This window comes from Peromyscus californicus, unplaced genomic scaffold (assembly GCF_007827085.1).
Source record: "Peromyscus californicus insignis strain IS unplaced genomic scaffold, ASM782708v3 Scaffold_17__1_contigs__length_78620276, whole genome shotgun sequence".
NCBI lineage: Eukaryota > Metazoa > Chordata > Mammalia > Rodentia > Cricetidae > Peromyscus > Peromyscus californicus.
The window spans coordinates 62,926,914-62,953,290 of NW_026294469.1; the positions used below are offsets into that span (position 1 = coordinate 62,926,914).

General features: G+C 46.3%; 2 protein-coding genes across 32 annotated transcripts in view; both read left to right on the forward strand.

Annotated features, from left to right (window-relative positions):
* Positions 1-170: 170 nt before the first annotated feature.
* Positions 171-14,576, forward strand: Mbd1 (methyl-CpG binding domain protein 1). 31 transcript variants are annotated; one of them, XM_052742510.1, is made up of 17 exons: positions 172-429; positions 1,429-1,564; positions 4,793-4,907; positions 4,997-5,193; positions 5,271-5,353; positions 5,592-5,632; positions 6,015-6,161; positions 6,256-6,384; positions 6,570-6,644; positions 6,757-6,867; positions 6,950-7,018; positions 7,565-7,732; positions 8,057-8,356; positions 8,445-8,579; positions 8,931-9,062; positions 9,150-9,211; positions 13,799-14,576. In XM_052742510.1, exons 2-17 carry the CDS (start codon positions 1,455-1,457, stop codon positions 13,869-13,871), a joined length of 1,947 nt encoding a protein of 648 aa, XP_052598470.1. In that variant the 5' UTR covers positions 172-429; positions 1,429-1,454; the 3' UTR covers positions 13,872-14,576. The 31 variants fall into 31 exon arrangements, with proteins under 31 accessions (XP_052598485.1, XP_052598488.1, XP_052598491.1 ...); XM_052742512.1 differs by having other exon boundaries at positions 7,568-7,732; XM_052742514.1 differs by lacking the exon at positions 13,799-14,576 and adding an exon at positions 10,512-13,102.
* A 65-nt stretch (positions 14,577-14,641) lies between these two features.
* Positions 14,642-26,377, forward strand: part of Cfap53 (cilia and flagella associated protein 53) — a 43,654-nt gene continuing 31,918 nt past the window's right edge. The window contains exons 1-4 of the mRNA XM_052742544.1: positions 14,642-15,208; positions 21,161-21,390; positions 22,153-22,326; positions 26,062-26,365. Of these exons, the coding sequence (XP_052598504.1) occupies positions 15,140-15,208; positions 21,161-21,390; positions 22,153-22,326; positions 26,062-26,365 (777 nt within the window). The 5' untranslated portion in view covers positions 14,642-15,139. The remainder of the gene's footprint in view (positions 15,209-21,160; positions 21,391-22,152; positions 22,327-26,061; positions 26,366-26,377) is intronic.

Genomic DNA, 26,377 nt, shown 5'->3' on the forward strand with positions numbered 1-26,377 from the left:
GCCCACGCTCGCTCTCGGGACAAGCAGAGTGGGAAGGACGCAAATGCGGGGAGCTCGGGGCGCAGGCGCACAGACCAAGGGAATCCGTGCGGGCTGCGGATGTCGTCAGCGCGCAGGCGCAGCAGGTCCCGGGCAAACCGCGCGCCCCACGGAATCGGCAGTACGCAGGCGCCGGAGCCACCCCACTGAGGGCAGGCGTGTCCGGGCTGCACACAGGTGCCGTTCACGGTCCGAGCCCGAAAGGCAGCCCGTGGGTTTCCGGTTCCGGGAGTAGCCAACGGCCGCGGAGGCCACAACTAGTGCTAAGGAGGAGGCTGCGGTGGAAGAGGAAGGAGAAGAAGAGTGGACCAGGCGGGACGCGCGGGCGGGATCCTCCCCATGGGTCCCCGGGCCTAGAGCGCTGCAGGCTGCGGGCCTCGTGTCAAGCTGGTGAGCCAGCCGCGGGAGTGCAAGTGGAGAGAGAGCTCAGGAGGAGGCTGGGAGGCATTGGGGCTCCCGAACGCTAGCGGGGAGACGCGCAGGGCCCTGCGGCCAGGAGGAGGAATGGCGTCTTCTGCGCTTTGAAAGAGAGAACTGGGGAAACTGGGCCCAAGAGGGGAAGGGAAGGAGTGTGGTTCAGGGCGATGACAGCCGTGTCGAGGTTCCGGGACGAGGAGGGAAGAGGAACGGAAGAGATCAGAACGTTCAGACAGGCATCAGGCGTCCAGGTGAACAGCATAGAAATGGGGACCCAAAGCTGATAGTGAGAAGCCGGGACCCGAGACGGGATGGGAGAAATAGCAGGGTTAGAATTATGAGGGACTCGAGACCCGTGGAGGACAAAAAGGAGGAGAACGTCAGAAGACGGACACACAGATGGTATCGTCCTGGAACACAAGCAGAAACTGAGAGGCAGGTCACTATGTGAAGGAACCAGGAAGTTTCACAGGACGATAAGAGAAATCGAGAATGGCAAAGTTAGGGGGGAGAGTAGTTAACACTGGCTGGAGGGGTGAGGGATGAGATTGGAGAGGAATTGTGGGTCAGAGTAATGAGGGAAAAGAAGTTTTGGGGAGAGCTCTTGGGTTTAAGAAGGGGAGACACCGGAGGCTTCCAGGCTGAGGAATGGGAAGATAGATGGAGTTGGGGGCTTTCATGCACATAAATGCAGCTGAAACACTGAAAGGCATTGGAAACTCAGGTCAAGGAAAGTTTAAATGAAGTTAAACTGAAGTAGGAGGGGGCCGAGGAAAAGAGAAATAGGGACCTCATACCCAGAGTAGGAGCAGCTTGTCTTCTCAGACAGAATGAGTAGTCTGCACCATGGAAGTATGTGTGCAGGTCTGGGGCGAGTATTAAAGGAAACATGACTTTTGTGGCCTGGAAACAGTTCCCCCACTTTCTAGAGCCTCAATTTCTTCCATGCTCTACCTGCTTCCAATCCTGCAGGCTTCTGTTCTTTTCCTGAAGCATCTATGGCTGAGGACTGGCAAGACTGCCCAGCCCTGGGCCCTGGCTGGAAGCGACGTGAGGCCTTTCGAAAGTCAGGGGCCTCTTGTGGACGCTCAGACATCTATTATCAGAGGTAATGGGTGGGTTGTGGACAGTGTTCAGTGGAGTGGGACCTAGTTAGTAGTTAAACGAATGGAATTCACATTGTGCATGTAGTCGGTCCTTATTAAAAGTTTTGTGTTCTCACAGTCACCTATTCTTAATAAAGTTTTATTTGACCAAAGTCAGTATTCACAGTGCATTTGTGATTATTCACAGACACGCATGGGTCAGCTAAAGATTTGACTTGTCTAGTGCTTGCATTCCCAGTCAGTTGAACAAGAACCTTTTGTTTCCTTTTGTACTGCAAATCGAGCATTCTTTCTGTTGTCTATTTAGTGCCATAGTTTTCTTGCCAAATTTGTTGTTTAAAATGACTCCCAAATAAAGTGCTGAAGGTTTTCTAGTGTTCTGAGTGCAAGAAGACGGTCACATGCTTTTCTCCTTGTCAGATAAGTTTCTTCCATGAATTGCATGTACTATCCGCTTGAGTTACAATGTTAAGACTCAGAAATGGTGCGTTCCGAAAGAGAAGAGGAAACTTGCTGGGATTGTGTGAGGCCGCTCTGGGAAGAACAAAAACTAACATCTGTAGTACTTGATGAAACGTCAGAGGAGTTGGGAAAGCAGCTAAATCTGTAGATCTGTGAACTGGTGGCCAGTAAGGCATACTGAACAGCATTGTTGTGAAGAAGGCCCAAGACCTATTAGCCAGCATTAGGAAAATATAAACCATTTTAGCTGCTTCTGGCTGGCTTTCGTGTTTCATAAGGTGATATGGCATGAAGACCTTAAACTTGTGATACAGGTTCTGTACATCAGGTGTGTTCAGAAAAACAAAACCAAAACACTGGCAGACAAACGTAGACAGAACATCCTCTGAAGCCAGTGGCCCTTAATCATTAACCGATCATGGAGTCATTTGTAAGAAAGAATGTTACAGTGTCTTGAAGCACATACAACAAGACTGCATTGATGAGCTGCTGAAAATGTGGCGGCCGTGCTGGAACCTACTGTGTATTTCCTGTGGGAGCAGTGGTTCTTGTTCCATAAATTCAGGGTGTTTGTAGCAACTTCCTAACACATAATTACTACATATATAATGAGAATTGACTGTAAATACATCAGCCTTGAGGTTCAGAAGCATGTGTTAGAATGTATTTGTGATAGAGCTATTAACATTTCTCCACCCTTCCTGTTTATCTGAGTTGCCATTTCCCTAGAAGAATGTAATACAATTTCAGATAGTTTTCATTATGTTTATAACTTTTTTTCACATATGAAATTATATAAAAATTTCAAAACTTAAAAGTAATTGTCAAAAGATACATATTTCTCAGAGTAGTAAATTGGTTTGTTAGTTTTGCAGATGCTGGTAGGAAATGTGGTACTTATGGGCCAAAGATAAAAAAAGCTTCTCATAGTAGTATCAGAACCGAAAATATCTGTTTCTGACATTTCCCGGAATCCCAGTTCCCATTGGATGACGTGAAGAGGGCTAAGTAGCATATATGCTGCACTGTCTATTGGAAAGACAGCCTGTCTATTTGAGCATAGGTAATCAAGTAGCAGTATAATAAGCATGCTGCCCTTTCCCCTGGAAGGGGACCTTTTCTAAAGTTACTTGTTTTTACAGAAAATGAGAAGGTAGTTTGTTTCAAGAGACACTGAATGCCTCTCACAATTCTTGCAGAAGTGAAAAGACTTGGAGTGTCATCCCTCAACATTAGCTACTTATACTTTGTATTGAATGTAGTTTCACTTTCATGTTTTAAAAAATACCTCTGTTCTAAGCTTTAATGCTCATTCATTTGGTATGTAATACATAACATATTTAAGTACTGGGCACTTGTCTAATGTTCATGAAGCCATGGGTTTGATTTCCAGGACTACATAAACTAAGTGTGGTAGTACACTTCTGAAATCCTAGCACTGGTGTGGAAGAGGCAGGAGGATCAGAAGTTCTAGGTCATCTTTCTTTACATAGGAGTTTCAAAGCCCTCTAGGTTAAAATGATATCCCCATCTCAAAGCAGAACAAAACAAAATACATATTTACATGTTACTTAATATGTGTTTTGTGTCGATTTTTACTCATATTTTCAACACTAATAGTGTTACATGTTGTAAGTATGTTTGTGTGTCTTTATTTTTATTCATTTTTGAGACAGGGTTGCTTTCTACAGAGCCTTGGCTACACTGGAACTCATTGTGTAGACCAGGCTGGCCTTAAACTCACAGAGATCCATCCACCTGCCTTTGCCCCCCAAGTGCTGAGATTAAAGGCATGTGCTACCATGCCTGCCTGTTTTATGTGTCTATATACAGTTACCAATAGTAATACAATCTGAGAAATATACAGTGAATACAGTTACACAAACTCGGGTGGCATAATACACTACATTATACACCTAAGTCAAATATTCATATAGTCATACGTTGCTTACTAGGACTGATATATTCTGAGAAACATGTTATTTAATGATTTTTCATGTGAAAACCATAGATTATAAAACTAGGACATGTGGTGTCATTAGACAATATTATCTTATGGGACTTTTGTGTATATGCAGTTGATCATTGATGAGAACATCATTGAATACCATATAATTATATAAGCTATTGAATATGCTCCTATGCTGAACAAAAATCATGAGATTAAATCAAACACGAGAGAATTATGAAGTCAAAAGAAGCAATAACCATTTAATTGTATTAGGTTACTACTAGTCTGACATTGCAGTTTCACAGTACATTAATTTTTTTTGTTAAGTAGGACTCTAAAATAATGATAAGAATCACTAAGTTTATAAACCAGTAATTGTAATTATTATTAACCAAGCATGTACTGTACATCAATGTGCAATACACTAGGCTTGTTTACTCTTTTATACACCACTTGTGTATATACCTCTGTATATACCACTATAGGTGCCTGAATACTGTTTTGTGTTATGACATTAACATTATTACAGTATTGTCAGATAATAGAATTTTCCCCTGCATTATAATTCTATGTGATTACCATAGAATATGTGATGTCATGGATCAAAATGAGGTTCACAGTTGTATTATTTATTAACATTTGTGTGCATGCTGGTATTTATATTCATATTTTGTATTCCTGTTAGTTATATTGAAGGACTTGGGTGAGGCTCACAGGCTGAATCCAGACTGCTTCCTACATCTCACCATGGGGATGTTCTGTGAGTGGCATGACATTAGCACCATCTTGGTGCCAATTCGTTCTGGTTCATTCTCAGCCCCACAGGAGAGAAGATTCGAAGCAAAGTTGAGCTGACTCGATACCTGGGCCCTGCATGTGATCTCACCCTCTTCGACTTCAGACAAGGAATCTTGTGCTATCCAGTTCCCAAGGTGCTTCACAATGTCAGTGTCTGTGCAGGGGCCACTGAGTCACATGGCACCCGTGCACTGACTCACATTCTTGCTGTCTTCACCTCCAGACCCATCCCTTGCCTGCCCCCGACAAGAAGAAAAAGAAGACTTCTAAACCAGCCAAGGCTAAGAAACGTCAGGTTGGGCCTCAGAAGAGTGAGGCCAGGAAGGAGACTCCACGGAAGGCGCATAAGGCTGGCGCCAGCGCTGCTGTTGGCTCTGGCGCTGCTGCAGGCACAGCTCCAGCCTCATTACCTGCACTTGGGTGAGTGTTGGTGTAAGGTGAGCCATGCGGGCGAGGCTTGGGATTGGGAGCGCTGATCTCTGCTCTTTCCCTTGTAGGTGCTGTGAGAATTGTGGGGTCCGCCTCTCGTGGGATGGTATCAAAAGGCAGAGGCTGAAGGCGTTGTGCAAAGACTGCCGAGGTCAGTACGTCCCTGGGGAGCAGGAGACGGACCACATCTTAGACCCAGTGGCAGGCTAGGCTGGAGGGTGTATGGTACGTGTCAGGATAGAGGCTTTGGGCGTGTATGGAATCAGCCTGTGACGCCACTCTCTTGCATAGGGGGAGTGGTGAAAGTCAGGCTGAAGGTAGGAGCTGAAGCCAGCCGTGTGTCTGTGTCTGTCCTTCATTCCCATTTCTCTCCATTCTTCTTCCACCAGCACAGAGAATTGCCTTCAACCGAGAACAGAGAATGTTTCGGGTAAGAACAACATGTCTCCTTACAGTCTACAAGGGAGCAGGATATGATAGGACTGATGGGGCGTTTAGGATTGATGACAGGTCTACCAGGCATGATAGGCTGGTTTTTGTTGTTGTTGTTTTTTAAATAGAGACCTGGCTGTTGGTTTGTTTGTAGATGCAGTAATGGGAATTAGCGGGGTAGCAGTAGACACAGGGATGGATTTAACAGGGCCCTAGGAGAAGGCATAGTAGTGGTCTTGGTGCTGGCCAGCTAGTCAGTAGTTTCGTAACTGTAGTAAGAAGGCTAATGGGAGACGAATGAGTACAGCAAACATTTGGAAGGGCGGTCGTTGTGAAGCCCCTTCCTAGGCTTCTAATCTTACCCCATCCCTTGCTGACAGAGAGTCGGCTGTGGAGAGTGTACGGCTTGCCTGGTAAAAGAAGACTGTGGGGCTTGCTCCATCTGCCGCCTGCAGCTGCCCCATGACGTGGCCTCAGAGCTCTTCTGCAAGTGTGAGCGAAGACGCTGCCTCCGGATTGTGGAGAAGGTGAGTCAATCAGGTGAGGTGGGTCAAGGCTCTGCTCAGTCCCTGGCCTTCAAGGCCCTGACCCCATAGGTCACAACTCCGGCTCCCCCCACAGAGCCGAGGGTGTGGAGTGTGCCGGGGTTGTCAGACCCAAGAGGACTGTGGCCGTTGCCGAGTCTGCCTTCGCCCAGCCCGCCCTGGTCTCAAGCGCCAGTGGAGGTGTTTGCAGCGGCGCTGCTTTTGGGTGAGTCAGGCTGGAGGGGCCACTGCTGGTGGAGCCCAGGCTGGGCCCGAGCTCATTCTGCTGTTACATTTACCACCGATGCTGCAGTTGCTTCCTCCCGGTGTGGCTTTGCCTGCCTCATGTCTTCTTTTCTTTTCTGTCCATGCTCACCTCCTTGGTTCTGCCCACCTGCCTTTCTCTGCCAGCACTTTGCTCATCGCTTCCGTGGTCACCCTCAAGGATGTCACCAGTGCCCTCCTCAGGTTGTGGTTCCCCCTACTGTGAGTGCCTGACTGCACACTCATCCCGCCCAGTCATTGCATGCTTTCTGCACTCCCTGGGGTCCTGTGTCTACCGGGTACCACCAAGCCTCAGCTGTCTCTCTGCTTCTAGGGTAAGCGTGACCGTCGTAAGAGTGGCTCGAAGGTGGCTGCCCGACATCACTCCCGAGCCCAGCCCCTGCCTCCCCTTCCTGCATCCCAGCACCCAGAGCCCACAGAGCTGGTAAGGCCCTGGTGGGCAGGGGGAAGGCACAACCCTAAACTTCCTCGGGACCTGCCCTGACCCACCACGTTTGCCTCTGCAGCACATCAGCGACCTAGCGCCCACATCACCTGCTGAGTTCATCTATTACTGTGTAGACGAGGACGAGCTAGTGAGTGCCCACCTTACCTGGGTAAACCTAGACGCTCCTGGTGCCTCTTTAACCCACGGAAGGAAGCAGACGCTGTGCCGGTGGTAGGGAGTGGTAGTGAGTACTAGCGGGGGAAAGCAGTTGCCGGGAAAGAAGAAGGAAGGGTTAGCAGCACAGTGCTTCCCGTCAGATGCACCGGTCTCAGTGGCTGGTGCAGGACAAGCAGGCTGAATGGTGACACTCACAAGGGTGCAGGTAAACACATCAACGCAGCTGGCAGTGAGGAGGACCGATGGCAGTGAGGGCCCAAGACACTGTCTTGATCGCAGGTGCTCTGATGACGCAGTAACGGAGCGGCCTCAGTCCTAGTGGTCTCGGAGGCCAGGTGGCACAGTGATCGTGGCCTATTTTGAAGTCGCAGATGCCGAGGAGAGGTGGCAGGCTGAGCCTCGTGTGTAGACAGCTCCTCCATGGGGCTCGAGGCACACCAGAAGCAGTCCTGCAGCGGGTGTTGAGGATGGCCTCTCCTAGTCTTAGTGACAGCAGCACCGTTCCCCTCCACCCCAGCAGCCCTACACGAACCACCGGCAGAACCGCAAGTGCGGGGCCTGTGCAGCCTGCCTACGGCGGATGGACTGTGGCCACTGCGACTTCTGCTGCGACAAGCCCAAATTCGGGGGCAGCAACCAGAAGCGCCAGAAGTGTCGTTGGCGCCAGTGCCTGCAGTTTGCCATGGTGGGTGGGGCAGGAAGGGTTAGGTGGATGGGCTAGGTTGGGCCCAGCCCACCCCCGTGTTTGGGAGTAGTGGGCAGGCCTGGTAGATGGGTGGGTGGTGTAGTGACTGCAGTGGAGGATTAGTAGATTCTGTGCTGGGGTAAGTGAGTCCAGCTGTACTGCCATTGCAAACAGGAGACTGGTTAGCAGTTCAGTGATGAGAGCTCGTGTAGGCAGCAGGTTCTGTGCCGGGTCTGACGGGAAGTTAGCAGGCACATTGAGTAGGGCAGGGTGGGTATGGTCAGGCGGCACCAGGTTGACCACACCATCCGATCTTTCTCACAGAAGCGGCTGCTGCCCAGTACTGGGTCAGGGTCTGAGGAGGGAGCAGGACTGCCTCCATGTCACCCTTGTCGAAAGAGGCCTGGTTCTTCTCGACGACTCCATCTGAGCTCTCCCTCAAAGGCCCCTTTGGCTGTGCTCACCACCCCACCAGGCCCTGCCCAGGCTTCAGCAAAGCAGCAAGCAGGTAGAGGCTTTGTGCTGTCCTCACCTGACACAGACTTCGTGTTTTTACAAGAGGGTGCCGGCAGTCCTGTACAGGTGCCTGGCCCTGCTGCAGCTTCCTCGGAAGCCCCGTTACAGGTAAGGCTCTCCTCCCGCTGCTCCAAGCTCTACCCAGCCTTGTGCCGCGGATCTGAGACCAAGGCTGCTGCCCTCCTCCCTTATGCAGGAGGCCCAGTGCTGTGCCCAGAGTTGGGGTGTAGCCATGCCCCAGGTGAAGCAGGAGAAGACGGATGCCCCAGAGGAGTGGACAGCAGGCACAGCCTTCCTGACTTCTGCCCTGCAGCCTGGCTACCCTAGCAAGGTTAGCGAGGCAGTGGGTGTCCTGTGGCTGCCGTACAGGTAGTCTGTAAACAGAACTATAGTGAGCCCTGATGGTGGCACTGTTAACAGCGATGGTGTGCTGATGAGGACCGTTCTCTTGAACTACCCAACGTATCTAGCAGGTGCCTTACTCTCCATAGGCGGCTAAGTTTGCCTGCTGTACTGCCCAGCTCACAGGAGACTGAAGATCGTTGAGGAGTTGGAAAGATGGAAAGATTCATAGACAGAGAGGTGGCATTTAGTTATAAAAGCAAGGTCTGTCTGCATAATGGGTTGGCTAAAAACTGCCTCAGCCTGGCCCTGCCCTAACTGCTGCCCTTCATTCTTCTAGGCACTAGACTCAGACCTTCCACCCGTGAAACAAGAGCCCCCTGGCCCTGAGGAGGATAGAGAAGAAAACAGAGAAGATTATATCTCTGAATCAGCCCCAGAGGAGGAGGCAGGAGGGGTTGGCACACCAGTGGTCAGTGCTGGGGGATGTCGCCACCCTACCCTGACCTTGCCTTCTCTCCTCCTGTCATGCTGACCCATGATGTTAATTCTTCCCTAGATCACGGAGATTTTCAGCCTGGGTGGAACCCGTCTCCGGGATGCAGCAGCCTGGTTGCCAAGGTGTGCCCCATATAGTTAGGTGTGGGGATGGGTGGGTGCCGGCCAGGTGTGGGCCCTGAGTTTTAAACCTAGGGTCAGCAATTTGATTGGGTACAGAAGGACATAAAGGCCTGCAATCATTATAGTGCACAGCCAGTAAGGGAGTGTGTGTGTGTGTGTGTAGCACTGTAACCATTACAGTGCACAGCCAGTAAGGGAGTGTGTGTGTGTGTGCGCAGCACTGTAACCATTATAGTGCACAGCCAGTAAGGGAGTGTGTGCGCGCGTGTGTGTGTGTGTGTGTGTGTGTGTGTGTGTGTGTGTGTGTGCGCGTGCGTGTGTGTGCGCGTGCGCGCAGCACTGTAAGCTTGCTCCTGAGACCCAGCCTGTTGGTATTCCAGGGCTCTCTTCTTGGGGAAGGAACAGAAGGACTGATGCTCCATGATGAGATTTGAAAGAAAACAGATAAAGTGAGGCTGGTCCTCAACTCCCTAAGAAAATCCTTTTAAGAGTCAGACTTGATATAATACATTCTTACTCAGAAGATCACCATTTGTGGTCTTGAAGGCCTTTGAAGTCCCCACGAGCCCATTGTTGGGTGAGCTGTCCTTGATGATGGGAAGAATGTGTATCACACAGATGACATTGGACTTGCCCAAGCTGTAGAGTTGGTTAGGGGATTTGGCTTTAAGTGACTCTGTGGCTGAGTCTGTGTGTAGCTGTGTGATTTCAAGTGTATCCCCCACTTCCTAGAGTAGCCTCTGTGGGTAGATTCGGGCTGTGCATCCCAAACCTTGCCTGTTGAGTTGACTGTTTCAGATGCTGTGCAGAACTGTCCCCATATGTCTAGTGACAGAAGTGAGGAGAGAGGCCATTGTAGTGGGAGGACCACCCCCATGGTTAAAAAAAAACTCTTTAGCCAAGCACCTGGATTCCTTGGTTCCCACACACCAGTTTTAACTGTTAGAAACCTGCTAGTGTACCTTGTAGATAGCGGGTGGAGATGACTGAGACTCTGCCTGGTGTACAGCAGTTGGGGACTTCCACTGGTGATGATGCTGCAGCCTGTGAGGCTTACCTCCAAGGAGATACAAGATCCCTGGTTTCCAGGAGCTTATGATTTTCTGGAAGATTATATTGTTTCCTCTTAACAGAGAAGTGCTGTACTGTTTGCCTTGCTAGTCTGTAGCAGAAAGAAAAGTGAGTATAGGTGAAAAAGGAGAAATTGATACAGATGCAAAATAGTAGGAAATGGTTTTGTGATGCTGTTTTATACATGGCAAACCTCATTCAACAGACAGACCTGCTCCCTCTTCTCTAGGTCCAAGGACCTTAAAAATCCTGAAGCTAAAATGCAGTAGACTGGAGGCCTCTGCTGACTGTAGGCCTGAAGGTGATATTTGCAGATCGGCTTTATGAGAATCAACCCTGATCTACCAGGGGCTGGGCCATGGTTTGGTTGCAGAGCTTGTTTGTGAATGAACCCTAGGAGAAAATCTTGCAAGCACAATCGAGGAACAGGCCTGCCCAGTCCTGGAAGCTTAGCGGAAGCCAGCTGGAGAGGAAGAGAAAGAGTAGAAGGCTGGGAGAACGTCTGCTCCTCCAAGGATCTCAAGGCGATGAGAAGTTGGATGTAGGGTAGGGAGGGATACACCTGAAGCCCCGACACAAAACTCAAACAAGCCATCTTCATAACTGTTGGTGGCTTCTGGAAGAGACCTGGCAGTGTGTGAACATTTTCTCAGGGAAACAGCAGTTGAAATGCTACAGAATAAAGGAGGAAAAGGCATTGTTTGGTGAGCTCCTCCTGTGGAGCCACTTCCTAAACCCTCACAGTAGTCCTTAGGAAGGCAGTGAGTGACACTGTGCACTTTTGCAGGTGGGTAAACAGACTCAGAAGAGATGAATGTTCCCAGTGTCAAACAGCGAGTGTTGGTAGAGTCTAGAAATACATCAGGCTATAACAGCTTAATTCTTTAATTCACTAAACTGTTAACTGCAATCTTTTGTGCAATAATGTATATTACAGTAACAGTTTTAGTAACTTTGAAAATAGCAGTGGATCACTATGAACGCTAAGATATCCTTTACACTTTTGCCTCCATTATGGTTTAGGGATTCCCAGACTGTGGGTGGATGGGGTCACCTTCTGGTCAGAGCATTGGTTCGTTTAGAATCTAGATTCCCTGAAGGCCTTGGATGCTGCATAGGATCCCTGAATCCCGAAAGAGTGTTCTTCCCCACTGCTGGCTGACGGTTGACTTGAGCCCAGATGGTCTCACTTTGGCCGGAGCAGTGCTTGGAACTAAAGCTGTCAGCCTGGCCCGTCTTTTCCTGGCGGCATCTTTTCTCTGATGTCTTTTGTACTTGTTTCCTGCCCTCAGCCCAAATGTTTGTTAGGAGGCTGAATGAATTTATGCACTGAGTCCTGCCCAAGGGCCGGACTTAGCTCAGCCTTACCTCATTTTCTATCCTTAAAATGCCAAAAAGATATATAATTGGTTACTTAGCCAGCTTTACAGGGCTAGGACTGAGTGCCTCGTCATACTTTGTGTCCTGTGTGCCCCCTTTGCTTTAGCCTAGCCCCGCCCTGCTGCTCTAGGTAATTCAGATGGGGATTACTCATCTCTTATTTCCACCTCACGAGGCACAGCTCTCTGCCACCCTCTCCTCTTCCTTTGCTCTGCTTTGTCTACTTCTGTCCTGGAATCATACTGCTCTTTAACCCCCAGAGCACACTACTTGTCCCTAGTATTCTAGTAATTCTGACAGTGATGTTCTAAGAGTAATGTCTTTGGTTGGCATTTGACTTGTGAATGAAGATTCTGATTACTGTGTATTGACTAGGGTACAATCAAAAGATCAGAACCACTACAACAAAGAATAGTGTATGTGTTTTAAGGGAATTTGGGGAGACATTTTACATTATATAATTTTGGGAGATGGTTTAATAGCCTCTAAGGCTGTCATTTGTATATAATGCTGGAACTTAAAAGTATTCAGGACAGTCAGTCAGAAAGGGAAGGTGGATGGACACATGGGAGCCCATGAACAAGAGTTGGAATTCAAGAAGATGGCCTGGAACCCATGTCAGTGTCTCATCGTCTCCAGCTTCGATGATGTCTGTGTCCTGCAGAAGCTAGTGTCCTTCCTCAGACTGAAGTAGCATCTGGCCTAGGACTAGAGAAGCTGAAGGAAGATCCCAGGGAAGTTGTAGCAGCTGAAGGCCTGCCTGTAGGACTTGCTGTTTCTCCATACCAAGGTGAGACAGCAGATTAATGACCACTTGTGTGAACTGCAACATGCCTGGTATCCCTGCACCAACTTTCCAACAGCCTGCTGCTGCTGCTGCTTCACTTCTGCTAACAACAATGTTTCTGGATTTTCTTTACTAGAAGTCTGTGGGAAAGGATTCTGGGAAGCATAGTCTAGTCAAGGTGACATGTTAGAAAGGCACCCTGCCATGATTCAGCTCCCAAAGGTCTCAGCAATCACCTGAGGATAACTGACAGAAGTGCATTGGGGAAATCGTAAAGACCATGGATTTCATGATGGTCCCAGCAAGCAAAGAAATCCTGTCAAGCTCATCCATAGCAGTCTTGCTGGTCTCGGCTCTATTTGTGTTGTTCATCCAAGTATTGACAACTTGGCCCATAGTTATCACTGAACATGATACTGAGGTCTAGAAATGCAATTTTATAAAATGCATCAGTATATATTACAAGTGATACAAAGATCTCCAGTTTATTATGGACGTTGATGCTCAAAATACAGAATCTAGTATACTATGGAGAAGCCAGTCCTTGTTTGAGTTTTTTGAGATGCTCTAGAAGTTGGAAACAACTTAATCGTTTCTATTTCTAAGCTGTTCTATTTTAAAATTATTTTAAAATAATTTTCTTGTTCTGCTTATTGGTTTCTATGTTAGTTTTTCTTTGAGGAATGTTTGATGGTGGTAACAGTGTTGACTGCTGTGGAAAATTTGGGATAGTGGGTGGCAAGATGAAGGTCAGTTCTGTCATTTCCCTAGGCTTCAGATTGCCGTAGCTGCAGGCTGAGGCACTGTGCTACTCGTCCACCTTGCAGTCTAAAAGTCTCCTCCAGGCCTGGACTGGTTGAGAAGACCATTGGGTAGATTCTAAAGCTGGTACCGGGAACCCTGGGGCAGAGTCTGTGCCAGCAGTCCCTCCTGTGGTACAGAGAAGCTGGTTCCACTCCTCAGAGGATGGTGGAACAGTCTGAGAGTTTCCTCACCAGGCTCATCACCTGACTGCTCTGTCGTATGAGCTCAGGATGGTGGTGTGATGTCTGCAAGCAGCTGGCTGCCTCTAAGGGTCAGCTTCCCCAGGCCTTCCCAAACTCACAAACAGGACCTCTGTGTCTACATGAATCTCAAGGGTGTGGGGCCGGCAGCCCCAATCTCTGGACTCTTTGACAAACCCTGCTCAAGGGATTTCCTTCTTTCTGTAGAGAAAATATGTGCTGGGGGTGAGGGGAGACCCACCCAAAGACCAGCACCTAGAGCTGCTCAGATGAAGGAGCTGCTCCTCTGGACATTGTCGGGGAATCCAGACAGCCTCTTAATTTTTTCTTTTTTGTTTGTTTCAGGCTACATAAACTGTTAGCAGTAAATGAAAATGAGTATTTTACTGAACTGCAGTTGAAAGAAGAAATATTGTAGGAGAGAAAAATCAATTATTATTAAGAGAAGAAAGACATTCTTTTGTGGCTGAAAAGCTGAACCCGGAATTCAGGAAATGGAATCCAAATCTAGAGATGTACCGTGTAGAAAACCTGAAGTGGTTGGGTTACAAATCATTAAGCATGCTAATTTTGAAGGAAACCAACCTTAAAAGGGCATACACATGAGCTGCACTCAGACTATTAGTATCCGTCAGTGACCTTGTTACTGACCCTCCCTCGTCTACTTTTCTGTTCTTATTCCCTCCACTTAAGAGCAGGGGTACCAAAGCAGCATTCATAATTGGCTCTTCATTATAACTCCATCTAAACTGTTAATGGGAACTACAGCTGTGGTCCCCACGAGTGCTGGGGACAGTCTAGTTCCCTGGACTATGTTGCCGGTTTTGTCTGAGTTCCTGACTCAAGAATTGAGTAGCTGAACTTGTGATCTGCAAGTGCTGGTCCCCTCTGATTCCTCCGTTCAGACTGTCGTGTTCAGCCCAGTAAGACTACTGCCCAACCAGTGCGTCTGACCTGCCTGCTTCCTGTGTTCACCCAAGTGTAAGCCCCGTTCTCTGTTCGGTGCAGTAGGAAGATCCTCTTCACAGATATTACTGGTTGTGTGGCTCTATATAGCACTTAAGCTCTTTGAGCCTTAATCGATTTCATTATAAAATAAAGCTGATACTTTCAGTTCCTTCAACCCTGTAAGATTGTTGTCAACCTCAAAGGTTGTTTCTGGAAATACTTTGCAAATTGTAAAAAAAAAAAAAAAACAAGCATAAGTTTGCCATGTGATTATTACCGCCATCAAGATTAACTTAAAGGTAGTAGAAAATTTACCCTTGCCACTCATGGCCCACTAACCTTTCACATGCTTTTAGGTCAATTACAGGTGACAGCTAGCAAACTGGATTGTGTTTTGACCCTTCAGTTAGAGGTGTGCCCCGTCCGGTCCGGTCCCATTACTCCACCACAACCACCACCCCATCCAGTGGTGGGGCATCTGGCGAGCCCTGGAGGAAGAGAAGGAGGTGGATGGAGGTGTTCCTGCCAGGGGCTGGGCAATGGATGGGCGGGGTGATGACAGCAGAGTGCTCTTATGGGCCAGTGACCAGGGACAACTTCCGCTTGACCCGCCCACCTTCACTAGCGGCTCGCCGGAGGGAGGGGTGGCTCACCATGGCAACCGGCATCGGCGTCTAGGAAGTAGACTCCACTGGGCGCTGCGGTTCCCGGTTGCCGCCATCCCAAGGAGACTTGAAGATGTACAGCCAGCGGTTTGGCATTGTCCCCAGGGAATTTAAAGGCCCCACTCCCAAGGCGGTTATCATAGTAAGTACAGGGTGTTTGTGCAGGAAACTTACGACTTTTTGCATTGGGTGGAGCCTGTCCTGGCTGGGTTCTTTCACCTGGGAAGCAGGTAGGTCCCTGATGCAGCGGGTTTTGAGGAAGAAAATGTTGTTGCTCACCTGTCTATCATTCTGCCCACACCCACCCCATCCTTTTCTACTCCAACCTCTAGCTACAATCACCGCTTAGGATCTTTGTGTTTTTGTTTTTCCTTCAGTCTCCTCCAAAAGGAAAGATCTGACCCCTTGCTATGAGCTTGGGTGTTGGAGCATTATGGAAGGGCACTGGGCCAGGAGGCAGATTCTGATCTATACTGGCTATGGTTCAACGGCACAACCTTGGTTTGCTCTTGTGACACTATGAAAATAGTCTATAGAAAGGGAATTGGGCTTTGAATGCCGTGTGTGATAATGGAATGTTCCCTGTGCCCCCTAAATGAGTAAGTAGCTGGTGTTGGACAAAAGTGCCCCTACAGACTCAAAGTAAGCCAGTTAGTTGCCTCCTAGGATGGGCTGGTAATGGTAGCTCATAAGAATGGAATTTAATTTTGCTCAGAATACACACACTCCTTATCCATGCATATGGGTTTCTTTATTCCCACAAACTGGTTTCTACAGACCAGAAAACGTGCACTGTGTAATCAGAGTTATACTGGGTGTATAGCACTAAAGAATATTCAGGGGTAAATCCAGTGACCCTGGGAGTTTTCCCTTCATTAAACGCCCCATTCACATGGTGAAAGAGCGTCCTCCTAAATAAGCCATTAAAAGTAGGTAGTAGGTTATGGTCTCTATGGTGGCAACTTGTGGAAGAAAGATTTGGACTAATCAAGAATACAGTTGTAATACGGTACATAGGGCACATGCCATATTTCCACTTACAGACCTCCCTCTTCTCTAGGTCCAAGGACTATAGAATCTGGCCCTGGAAGAAAGTAGTCTGGAAACTGCTGTGGGCTTTAAGGGCTCAAGATAACTCCATGAGGGACAGAATCAGAACACTTTTGGGTCATGTATCTCAATGTAGTGCTCAAGGTCCAGGCCCTTTGTTGGAGAACATATTATTTATGTTCATAACCAATAAGGATCAGAAAAAAAAAAACCAGACTGCTAAAGCAGAACCAAGCCACTGAATACTGTGTGCTTACAGAAAAAGAAATAGGAGGCAAAAGAAGCCAGAGTTGTTTCTTCTTCTCTGGTGTATAAGTGTGTGATAAGAAATGCAGACATGATGCCAAGTGGTGGTGGTGCACGCCTTTAATCCCAGCACTCGGGAGGCAGAGCCAGGCGGATCTCTGTGAGTTTGAGGCCGGCCTGATCTGCTGAGCAAGTTCCAGAATAGGCTCCAAAGCTACACAGAGAAATCCTGTCTCAAAAAACAAAACAAAACAAAAAACAGAGAGAGAGAGAGAGAGAGAGAGAGAGAGAGAGAGAGAGAGAGAGAGAGAGAGAGAAAAGCAGATATGAAAGGATGAGAGGTAACAATTGATGAAGCATAGACTCTCAGAAATTCCCTAGGAAAAAGCAATTTAAAAAAAAGAATAATGAGGTGAGTAGCCACTAGCACATGTCTCTTCCTCATTTGACAGATGAGAAACCCTAGTGTGTAGGCCAGAGTCAAATCTAGATGAAGTCACTGTTCTTTAAAATAGGAACCTGAGATGTTATAGTTGCAAAGTCCTTCCTTGATCTTCACAAGTCTTCTTTGCTCTTCCTTTAGTGTGGTCAGAGCATCAGTGTCCATTATTATAGTTGCTAACCACATATGACTTCACTTCTGGAAATGTGTTGAGTCACATATTGAAAAGATAATATTCTGGATATATTGGATAAATAAAATATCACAATTAATTTCCTATTTTCACTTAACTAATTCAGTTACAAGAAAAATTTCAGTTATGTATCTGTATTATATTTCTATTGAACAGTGTGGATTTTGGTCATTGACAAGCCTGTTCCTTGATTGGTATCACCTTTTTCCGTTTTTAGACAACTCAAGGTCCCTCCTTCATCCAGAGACTGGGAACTCAGCTAGGTGTGGTGTCACACGCCTGTAACTACAACATTTGGGAGGGAGAGGCAGATGATCAGTTAAAGAGAGAATTGGAGCCAGCCAGAGCTACATGACACCATGTCTCAATGCCCCAAGCCTTACAAGGCTTCCAGGTCTAGCTACCACCCGCGGTATTTCTCATCAACTCTTACTGTTGTTCCCCCTTTAGTCAAAGTGTACCTCAGGTCTTGATTCCTGTCCTGACAGCTAGCAACAATTGCATCTAGCTGGCCTGTGAGTTGTTCTCAGCCCACACTTGTCTACCAGAAGCCTAAGTTCTTGCTGTGCCTCCTGCCCAAGTGACCCTGCGCTACTTCACTGTCACAGAATCTGTACTCATAAAATATCAGGAATGTTAGAGAATAGTAGCTTAATTAAATGACTCCAGACTCCAAAGAGTTTTGATGTGGATTTGCTTCTCATGAGACACTTCCTATTCGCCTCTTGGGTCTGCTTCCCAGTTCATCCTGTTGGCTGTATCTAGGTACCTTTTTGTGTGCCCCAAACCTGAAACATTTCATCAGTTTATCTTTGGATGCTGTGTTTGTTTATTTCCTTTGAATACTCTGCTATAAATCCCCAAGCCCAGTATCTGGTAATTCTGGCACCAATGTTCTAAATGTAATTCAGCAGAATGAGTCCGCCTGTGCCTTCTGGGTTTATTTCTATGAATGAGCACCCACATGCCACCACTCACCCAAGGATTACTGCATAAAACTGCTGCTGAAAACATGAAGTTCAAGATTACTGATTTCTTGGTGGCACCAAAAGGTACAGAGACTGAATCAAGACCACCCAGAAACACTTGTTCACTCACTTATATTGAGAGACTAATTGTGGAAAGAGTGGGCTCAACGCTAGCAATACAGAAATGATAAAGATGGAGTCAAGGAGATTTCATTTAGTGTGTTGATATATATTCAAAGGGTGTGGATGTGTTCAGCGTTTGAGTGACCATTGTGCAAAGAGAATACATTTAAAGTGTAGCGTCCCAGGAAACGCTGAAGGAAGACCCCAGGCCCAAATAGGATGCAAGAGCAAAGAGCGTTTATTATACCAGCACGCATGTGCAGTTGTTCACCTGTACAAAATGGCGGTGACCCCAAGAGCAACTTGTAGGCTCCTTTTAAGTACAGCTAAAGGGCGTTTCAGGGTCAACTACATAATAACTGCTTGGTTAAGCAGGCAGCAGTTACATTAGTCTATTTCTAATTGGCTGAGGTTTAGTCTTATCATTTTTGGACACATCTGCACAAGCTCTGAAGTGGCTCAGAAGGGGCTGCTGGGTTTGTCCTTGAGACACTGTGCGGCTGACTCAGACCCTCTGTGATTGTCCTCTCCCTGGACCCTGAATGTGAGGGCCTTGTAGATAAGTGGCCCTTTGTTGGAGAAGACACCTGTTTGTCCTTCTCAGAGAACTGGAACCTAAATTCATTTGTGAAAACAGGAGAGTTTAACCCCTTCAAAAGAAACCGATACTATCCCAAAAATGTCTGTCACATAGGTCTTGCATTCAAACTTTTATTTTATTTTATTTTTTTTTAAGATTTATTTATTTATTATGTATACAGAAGAAGGTGCCAGATCTCATTACAGATGGTTGTGAGCCACCATGTGGGTGCTGGGAATTGAACTCAGGACCTCTGGAAGAGCAGTCAGTGCTCTTAACCTCTGAGCCATCTCTCCAGCCCCCTCAAACTTTTAAAAACCAACCAAATCAGAGTAAATTTCTAATAGCAGCCTCCTCCTCCAGTCTTCTTTCCTTTCTTCGTTTCTTCCTTTTTTGTCTTTCACAATTTAGTACATGTGTAATTAAATAGTAGCCCTCTTTTTTTTTCATTGAAAGTATTCTGATGCTAATAACTGATTAGAAACAGTGTGCAGACAGTAGGTCACAGGAGAAAGCCCCTAATCCTTGTTATCCAGGTCTAGCCTATTTGAAGCACTTTGAGCATAACAGTCACATCTCTGGTTGATTAAATAATTTCTAGAACCTAGTCTGTTAAATTTTTATCTATCTATCTATCTATCTATCTATCTATCTATCTATCTATCTATCTACCTACTATCATCTGCCTATCTATCTATCTACTATCTACCATCTGTTATCTATTTATCTATCTATCTATAATCTATCTATCTCCTATCTATCTATCTATCTATCTATCTATCTATCTATCTATCTATCTATCTATCTATCTAATCTATCTATCTACTATGTATCTCCTATCTATCTATCTATCGTCTATGTATCTACTATCTATCTATTTACTATCTATCTACTATGTATCTACTATCTATTTACCATCTATCTATCTATCTATCTATCTATCTATCTATCTACTATCTATCTATCTATCTATCTATCTATCTATCTATCTATCTATCCGTCTATATTAGTTCTTTGAGAGTTTCCAGTTCCATGCCTGTTTGCTTGTATTTACCCCAACTCTTCCCATGTCCACCCCTCCTTCCATACCCACCTACCTTGTGCACTCTTTCTTTTTTAACCCTTCAAGACCGATCTATGCTGCTCCAATATTCTTGGATGTGTGATCTTCCACTGAGTGTGGTCACCTTAACCAGGGGGTACACTCTTAGTGAAAGTGTTCTCTCTCTCTCTCTCTCTCTCTCTCTCTCTCTCTCTCTCTCTCTCTCTCTCTCTCTCTCTCTCTCTCCCCCTCCCTGCCTCCCTCTCCCTCTCAGCAGCTAACAGTTGTTGCCATTTGCTCTGCAGCTAGTGATGGGATTGTGTGCCCAGCTCCCCTCTCCATGTTGGGATTCAGTCTGGCTTGGGCTTGCCCAGTTTTTGGGCTGTTGCGGTCACTGTGAGTTCATGTGTGCAGCTCTCCTCCTGTGTCCAGAGGATGTTTTCTTGTCATCCACTGCCCCTGGCTCTCGCTCTCTTTCTGCTCTCTCTTCTGCAATGATCCCTGAGCCTTGGAAGTGGGAGGGGGGTGCTGGAGTGCAGTATATATGTTTCCTTTGGGGCTGAGCATTTTGTAATTTCTTTTTTTTTTTTTTTTTTTTTTTTTTTTGGTTTTTCGAGACAGGGTTTCTCTGTGCAGCTTTGCGCCTTTCCTGGGACTCACTTGGTAGCCCAGGCTGGCCTCGAACTCACAGAGATCCGCCTGGCTCTGCCTCCCGAGTGCTGGGATTAGTAATTTCTTATTCTATGCACTTTGACCAGTTCTGGGTGCCTGTGTTAATCACCATCTTCTGCAAATAGAAGCTTCTGGTGAGGGTTGAGGGATGTATTGACCTGGTGGGAATATGCAGAAAGGCATGCAAAAAGCTGTTCAAAATTTACCTTTAATACTTATATATACTTCTAATCAAAGGACTTTTTAAGAAAAATAGATGATCTGTAACTCATGATTTGACTTACGTTTCTTGAATGATGGTGCAAAAATGATAGGCATTCAGTAGGTTGCACTTTAAAATGTGAATTTGGATCTTTTCGTGGACTAGCAATATATAGTAAGGTGACTCTCAAGGCCTTGGGCATGCCATTAAGATGAAGCCTACACCAGGCTCAGGAGAGATCGTGAGGCCAAGTAACAGATCCTTTGCAGTGTTTGTGACGCTTGGTAGTTTATGTGTGTTAAATGCGTTTTTACTAATAATATCTCCTGTTTACAATAGGTTTATCAGAATGCACCTCATCAAAAGCCAAAGACTCTCTGTACTTGAGGCTAATGTGAGGGATATCAAACTGAGGGAACAAAGCAAGTTAGCCCTTAGATGCTTAAGCTGCTTTTGGTTGTAACAGCAACAAGTTGTAACACACTTGTAAGAAGTTGTGACACACAAGTTTTTTCTATCCACAGTCAGGCGCTTGAATTTTGCTTCTTGTCAATGACAGCTGTTCTTTGTCTTCAGAGGGCCAAGCATCCCAAGGCCCATAGGGCTGAGCAGCATCTGAAAAGAATCCAGCGCAGCTACCACAAGTATCACACTACTTTGGCGTCCATTAAGTCCAATGAGCAGGATCGCCTGAGAAGTGACTGGCTCGAGCACAATGACCGCAAGTACTTTGACAGCCTGGTGCGGGCGAGGACCAAGGATGCCATGCAAGGCTTCATCCTCAACACCGAAGAGAGACGTAACAGGTAAGGCGCGCAGACCTGGTAGCCCAGGCACCGAAGCATTCTGAAAGCACCGCTCATGGTTGATTCCTTTGAGTCCTGGGGCTCAAACCCAGGGCCTCCCCTAGGCTAGGCAAGTTCTCTAACATTTCATTATATCCTCAGCTCACAAATGTTTAATATTGTGCATAAAACAATCAAGTGAGATAAAGGTCCTGGCTAAGTTTTTCATAGTAAAACCAGTAACTGTTGTTTGTGATTATTTTTGCTTATGTTAACAACATTTTGATGGAAAAAGAGTATACTGTTTTATGGTTTGTTTCTTTAATTAAAATCTGTCCACTCTGCTACTTTTGAAGATAAGCATTCATGTGTTATCTGTATATTATCAAATAAAATACGGCACAGATGAAAGTCTTATTTTATGGAGACCCACGGTGATTATTTTTAACATTATTTATTGGAGGGAGGGAGTGTCATTGTGCATGTGGAGGTCAGGAGACAACTTTTGGGAGTTGGTTCTCTCCTTCCACTGTGTGGGTCCCAGGGTCAAACTCAGGTCATCAGACTATTCTTTTTCTATTCTTTCAATTGAAGAAGAAGTCGTTTCTGGGGACAAAGCTCAGGCTTGCAAGGCAGGAGCTTTGCTGAGTTATTTCCTCAACTTAACAGTCATCTTTTATTTCTGAAGGAGCTACTAGACACTAATTCAGAAGAACAGAAGTTAGTTGGAATGATAGTTTTAATGAATAAATTACTTAGTTGTTTTTTGTTTGTTTGTTTCAGGCTACGTGAACTTCTAGCATCGGAAGAAAATGAATATTTTACCGAAATGCAATTGAAAGGAGAAACCATTGAAGAGAAAAAAAACAAAATGAGAGAGAGAACCAAGTTTTTACGAGAGAAGAAGGAAAAGGAGAGGCAGGATTTTGTAGCTGAAAAGCTAGAGCAGCAGTTCAGGTAATAAATTGGAGGAGCACACAAGCGGAGCGTGAACACGGGATTTGTTAGACGGACTACGGAAGGGAGACTGCCAGAGGTGCTTCATTAGGGGAAGGAAGCAGACACATGGTTCCCTTCCTCAAGACCATGATGGATCCCTGAGGTGGGAGGGAGAGCATTAGACAGAAAATGGTACAGTATGTGGCAGTGCTCAACGGGGGGCCTTAAAGGGGAGGGGTGAGAGGAAGGAGACGGGGAGGGGAGAGAGAATGGAGGGAGAGAGCCCCCCTCCCACTGGAGCACCTGGGATGGGTGGGGGTTGGGCACAGAGGAGCCTCCTCAGAGAAAGCCCCTAGATCAACCTCAGGAACAAAGGAAATGCCAGATTTTGTAACTTTCTGGAGGCTGGTGGACGCTTCACACTAGTGATTTAGTTCAACAGAACCTTCATGACAAAGGGCACGGAAGAGCCAGGATAAATTAAGAGCTGTCAGAGCATAGACTGCCTTTTAGTTCGCTGGCAGGCGGTGGCTGTGGGGAGCAGGGCTTGACTTCTTTAGGCTGTGGAATCTCTTTCAAGAGTAACCACTGTCTTAAAGGACAGTCCCGCATTCTAACTGGTATATTAAAAATGATTTAGAAAAGCTAGCTCACAGTAAATCGTAGCCTTAGAAGGGTGCACAGTAATCATACTTTAAATCTTGGTAATCACTTAAAATTCACAGGTTAAATACATAGATCACTTAAAACACAAGTGCTCAGTTTGTCTTAAACCCTGCTCTAGGGCTCTGTGCTTGCCTCCCAAGACTGGAAGTGCCAACTGAGGGTCATTTCCACCTCTGCCAAATACATGGTGGATCCCCGTTTACTAGTGTCTGATTATTGCCTGGTACCGTGATCAATTCTGATCACCCAGACTTGTGATCTGCTTCCTGACACAGACTGTTACAGAGACCCTTCGTTTTCAGATCCCTGGTCTTCTTTGTACTCAGTCTGACCCTGTGATTGTCTCTAGTGTCCCTTCTCATTTTACCTTTCCACCTGAAGATATCTTGAATCTGTTCTGATTTCATGAGATGTTTTGAAGGAAGTACCCCTCCTTTGAAATGACCTATTGTGTGTTACATCATCAGAGCATGGCAGATGCCTTTAACAGCATAAACTAAGACACATTCCTTACCTTTAAAAGAATGTGTGTGTGTGTGTGTGTGTGTGTGTGTGTGTGTGTGTGTGTGTATGTGTGTGTCCATCCTTGCCCTAGGTAGCTTCAGCTATCAACTTGACACAGCCTAGAGCTTGCTGAGAGAAGCCTCAGTCGAGGGATTACCAGATCAAGTTGGCCTGTGGCCATGTCGGTGAGGAATTGTCTTGATTGATGTGAGAGGTCCCAGGCCACTGTGTGTGGCATCATCCCTAGGCAAGTGGTGGCCTGGGATGTATAAGGAAGCTAGCAGAGCTGTGAAAGGGGGACCTCTCACAATGTACCTCATTTCAGCAAATAATTAGAGGCAACTAAAGAATGTCGAGAGTCGGAGATTAGTCTTCCGGGGGTGAACTTCTTGGTTAGTGTTACAGTGCCAAGTGGTCAGCCCTGAAATCAAATAAAAGGGACACTGGACAGACTCAGCAGATTGTATTTATATCTTTATGCCTTTATATATCCCCAGCCATAAAGCAAAGATATTTGGAAAAGTCTCCATGATTGCTGTTTCTTCCTAGTTTTTGGAGTAAGAACATATATATATATATAATTTATTATTCTGTGGTTATATTTTCACAGCCTCTTCTATTCCTAAGATGTGGACATTAAGGACATTGCTGTCATGGGGTTAAGAGCTGTGCACTGTTTTTGCATGTTCTGTTTGTAACACACAGATCTGGCAGCTCACAATCATCTGACAGTCCAGCTCCAGGGGATCTGCTGCCCTCTTCTGGACTCCATTGGCACCTGTACTCATGTGCACATACCCACATATAGACAGACATATATAGACATAATTTAGAAAACACAATAAAAACAAATTTTTAAAAATTCCCGTCATATTTCTCAAGTTGGTTTCTTCATTTTGCTCCCTTTTTTAAATTCAAGTCCTTCAATGTAGTGATTGTCACATGATAGGATTATCAGTTTCATATGTCTTTTAATTTTAAGATTTTAATCTGCAGAAGGGATTTGAAAAGGTCAAATTTTTCCTGAAAGTGTTTAAAACATAGCCATTAGCCTTTTCAAAAACTCATTAATAAATGCACTTATTATTTTATACTTATGAGCTTTTTGTCTGCATGGGTGTAAGTGCACCCGGTGCCTAGTGCCCAAGAAGGCCTTGGAACTGGAGTTACAGACAGCTGTGAGCTGCCATGTGGGTGCTGGAACCAAACTAGGGTCCACCCAGGAGCAACCAGGGCTTTAACTGCTGAGGCATCTCTCTAGCCCAAATGCATTCATTTTTGAGATGAGGTCTAACTTTGTAATCTAGGCTAGCTCAAAACTCACATTGTAGCCCAGGCTGGCCTTGAATTGAAGATATTTCTACCTCAGCCTCCCAAGTCCTAGGATTGCCACCACCCCTGGCTTCAATAAATATTTTTGAGACTTATGTCAACCTCTTCGATAGAATACTACTGTGATTGACTTAAGGAGAATGAATATCAGTTAGGTTCTCAAGTCACTGAACATGAATAAGCAAAAGGACGTCTCTTGTTAAGCTGCATGCAGGACCAGAGAGTCTAAGAGGAAGTCCCCACTTAACTTGCAGAATACAAAGGGAATACAAGAGTTCATTTTCACAGCACTTGCAAAGCAGGGTGAGAAAGCAGCAAAATCAGATCAAGATGTGGTCCAGAGAACCATGAAATCTTCATCACTGACCACAGTTCTATAGAATTTCCATTAATAATACACACTGCACTAATCCTTCCTGCCAGAGCCATGGTTCTCAACCTGTAGGTCTAGACCCCTCTGGAGGTGGAACAACCCTTTCACGGGGGTCTTGTATAAGATATCCTGCCTATTGTATATTTACAACACGATTCATAACAGCAATAAAATTACATTTATGAAGTAGCAACAAAAATAATTTCATGGTTGGGGGGTCACCACAGCATGAGGAACTGTATGAAAGGGTCACAGCATTAGGAAGGCTGAGAACCACTGCAGTAGAGGATAATAGGAAAAGTATGCTGCTGTAATGAGTAATGGGCATAGGATGCAAGAACAGCTAGCTGGTACGGAGAAATTCAGACTTAGGAACCAGAGAGAACAGGTGTTTCTGGGCAGGTGTTTTAAAGATGAGCCAACTGGCCCGGATAAGTTAATTCTTTTTGTTTTGTTTTCTTTTTGAGGCAGGGTCTCACAGTGTAGCCCTGGCTGTCCCAGAACTCACTATGTAGACAAGACTGGTCTCAAACTCATAGAGAGCTGCCTGCCTCTGCCTCCCGAGTGCTGGAACTAAAGGTGTGCACCACTACGCCTGGATAGATAAGTTAAATTTTTGATCCAAAGTCACACAGGAAATGGCAGAGCAAGGATTCAAGCCGATCCGGCCTGATGGCAGTACTGTATCTTAGCAGTGTCCATCCGCTTGGACCTGCCCCCTGCCTGTGGCTTCCTCACATGTCCTCTGTCCAGATGGCCTGCATCTGGCTGGTTTTGGTTTTCCTTGCTCCTGGGCATTACTGTGCAGTCAGATGTCTACACACAGCGCTGCCTCTCACGGAGTGGCTGGGGTTTGCCCTTTTAAATCCCCCTTTCAGGGAGCGCTGTGAGGAGCTCCGCAGTAAACTGGTCAGCGTCCATGAGCTGAAGGTGGGTGAGGAACGGAAGGCCCAGGTGGCGTTCAACGAGGAGCTGAAGAGGCAAAAACTGGTGGAAGAGCAGCTGTACGCGAGGCTCTGGGAGGAAGACAGACTAGCCAAGGAAAAGCGAGAGGCTTACGAGGAGAGGAGACAGAAAGCGCTGGTGGAAAACACACGCCTGGGGCTGGATGCTCAAGTCACTAGCAACCAGGCGCAGCGGCAGGCTGCGCAGAGGATGAAGGAAGAGGAGGCCCGCCTCCTGGTGAGCCCTTTT

Coding starts and splice junctions, on each gene's coding strand:
- Mbd1 (XM_052742510.1), top strand. CDS start 1,455: ATGGCTGAGGACTGGCAAGACTGCCCAGCCCTGGGCCCTGGCTGGAAG. Junction 5,194..5,270: donor GCCTCATTACCTGCACTTGG/GTGAGTGTTGGT, acceptor TTTCCCTTGTAG/GTGCTGTGAGAATTGTGGGG. Junction 8,357..8,444: donor CCTCGGAAGCCCCGTTACAG/GTAAGGCTCTCC, acceptor TCCCTTATGCAG/GAGGCCCAGTGCTGTGCCCA.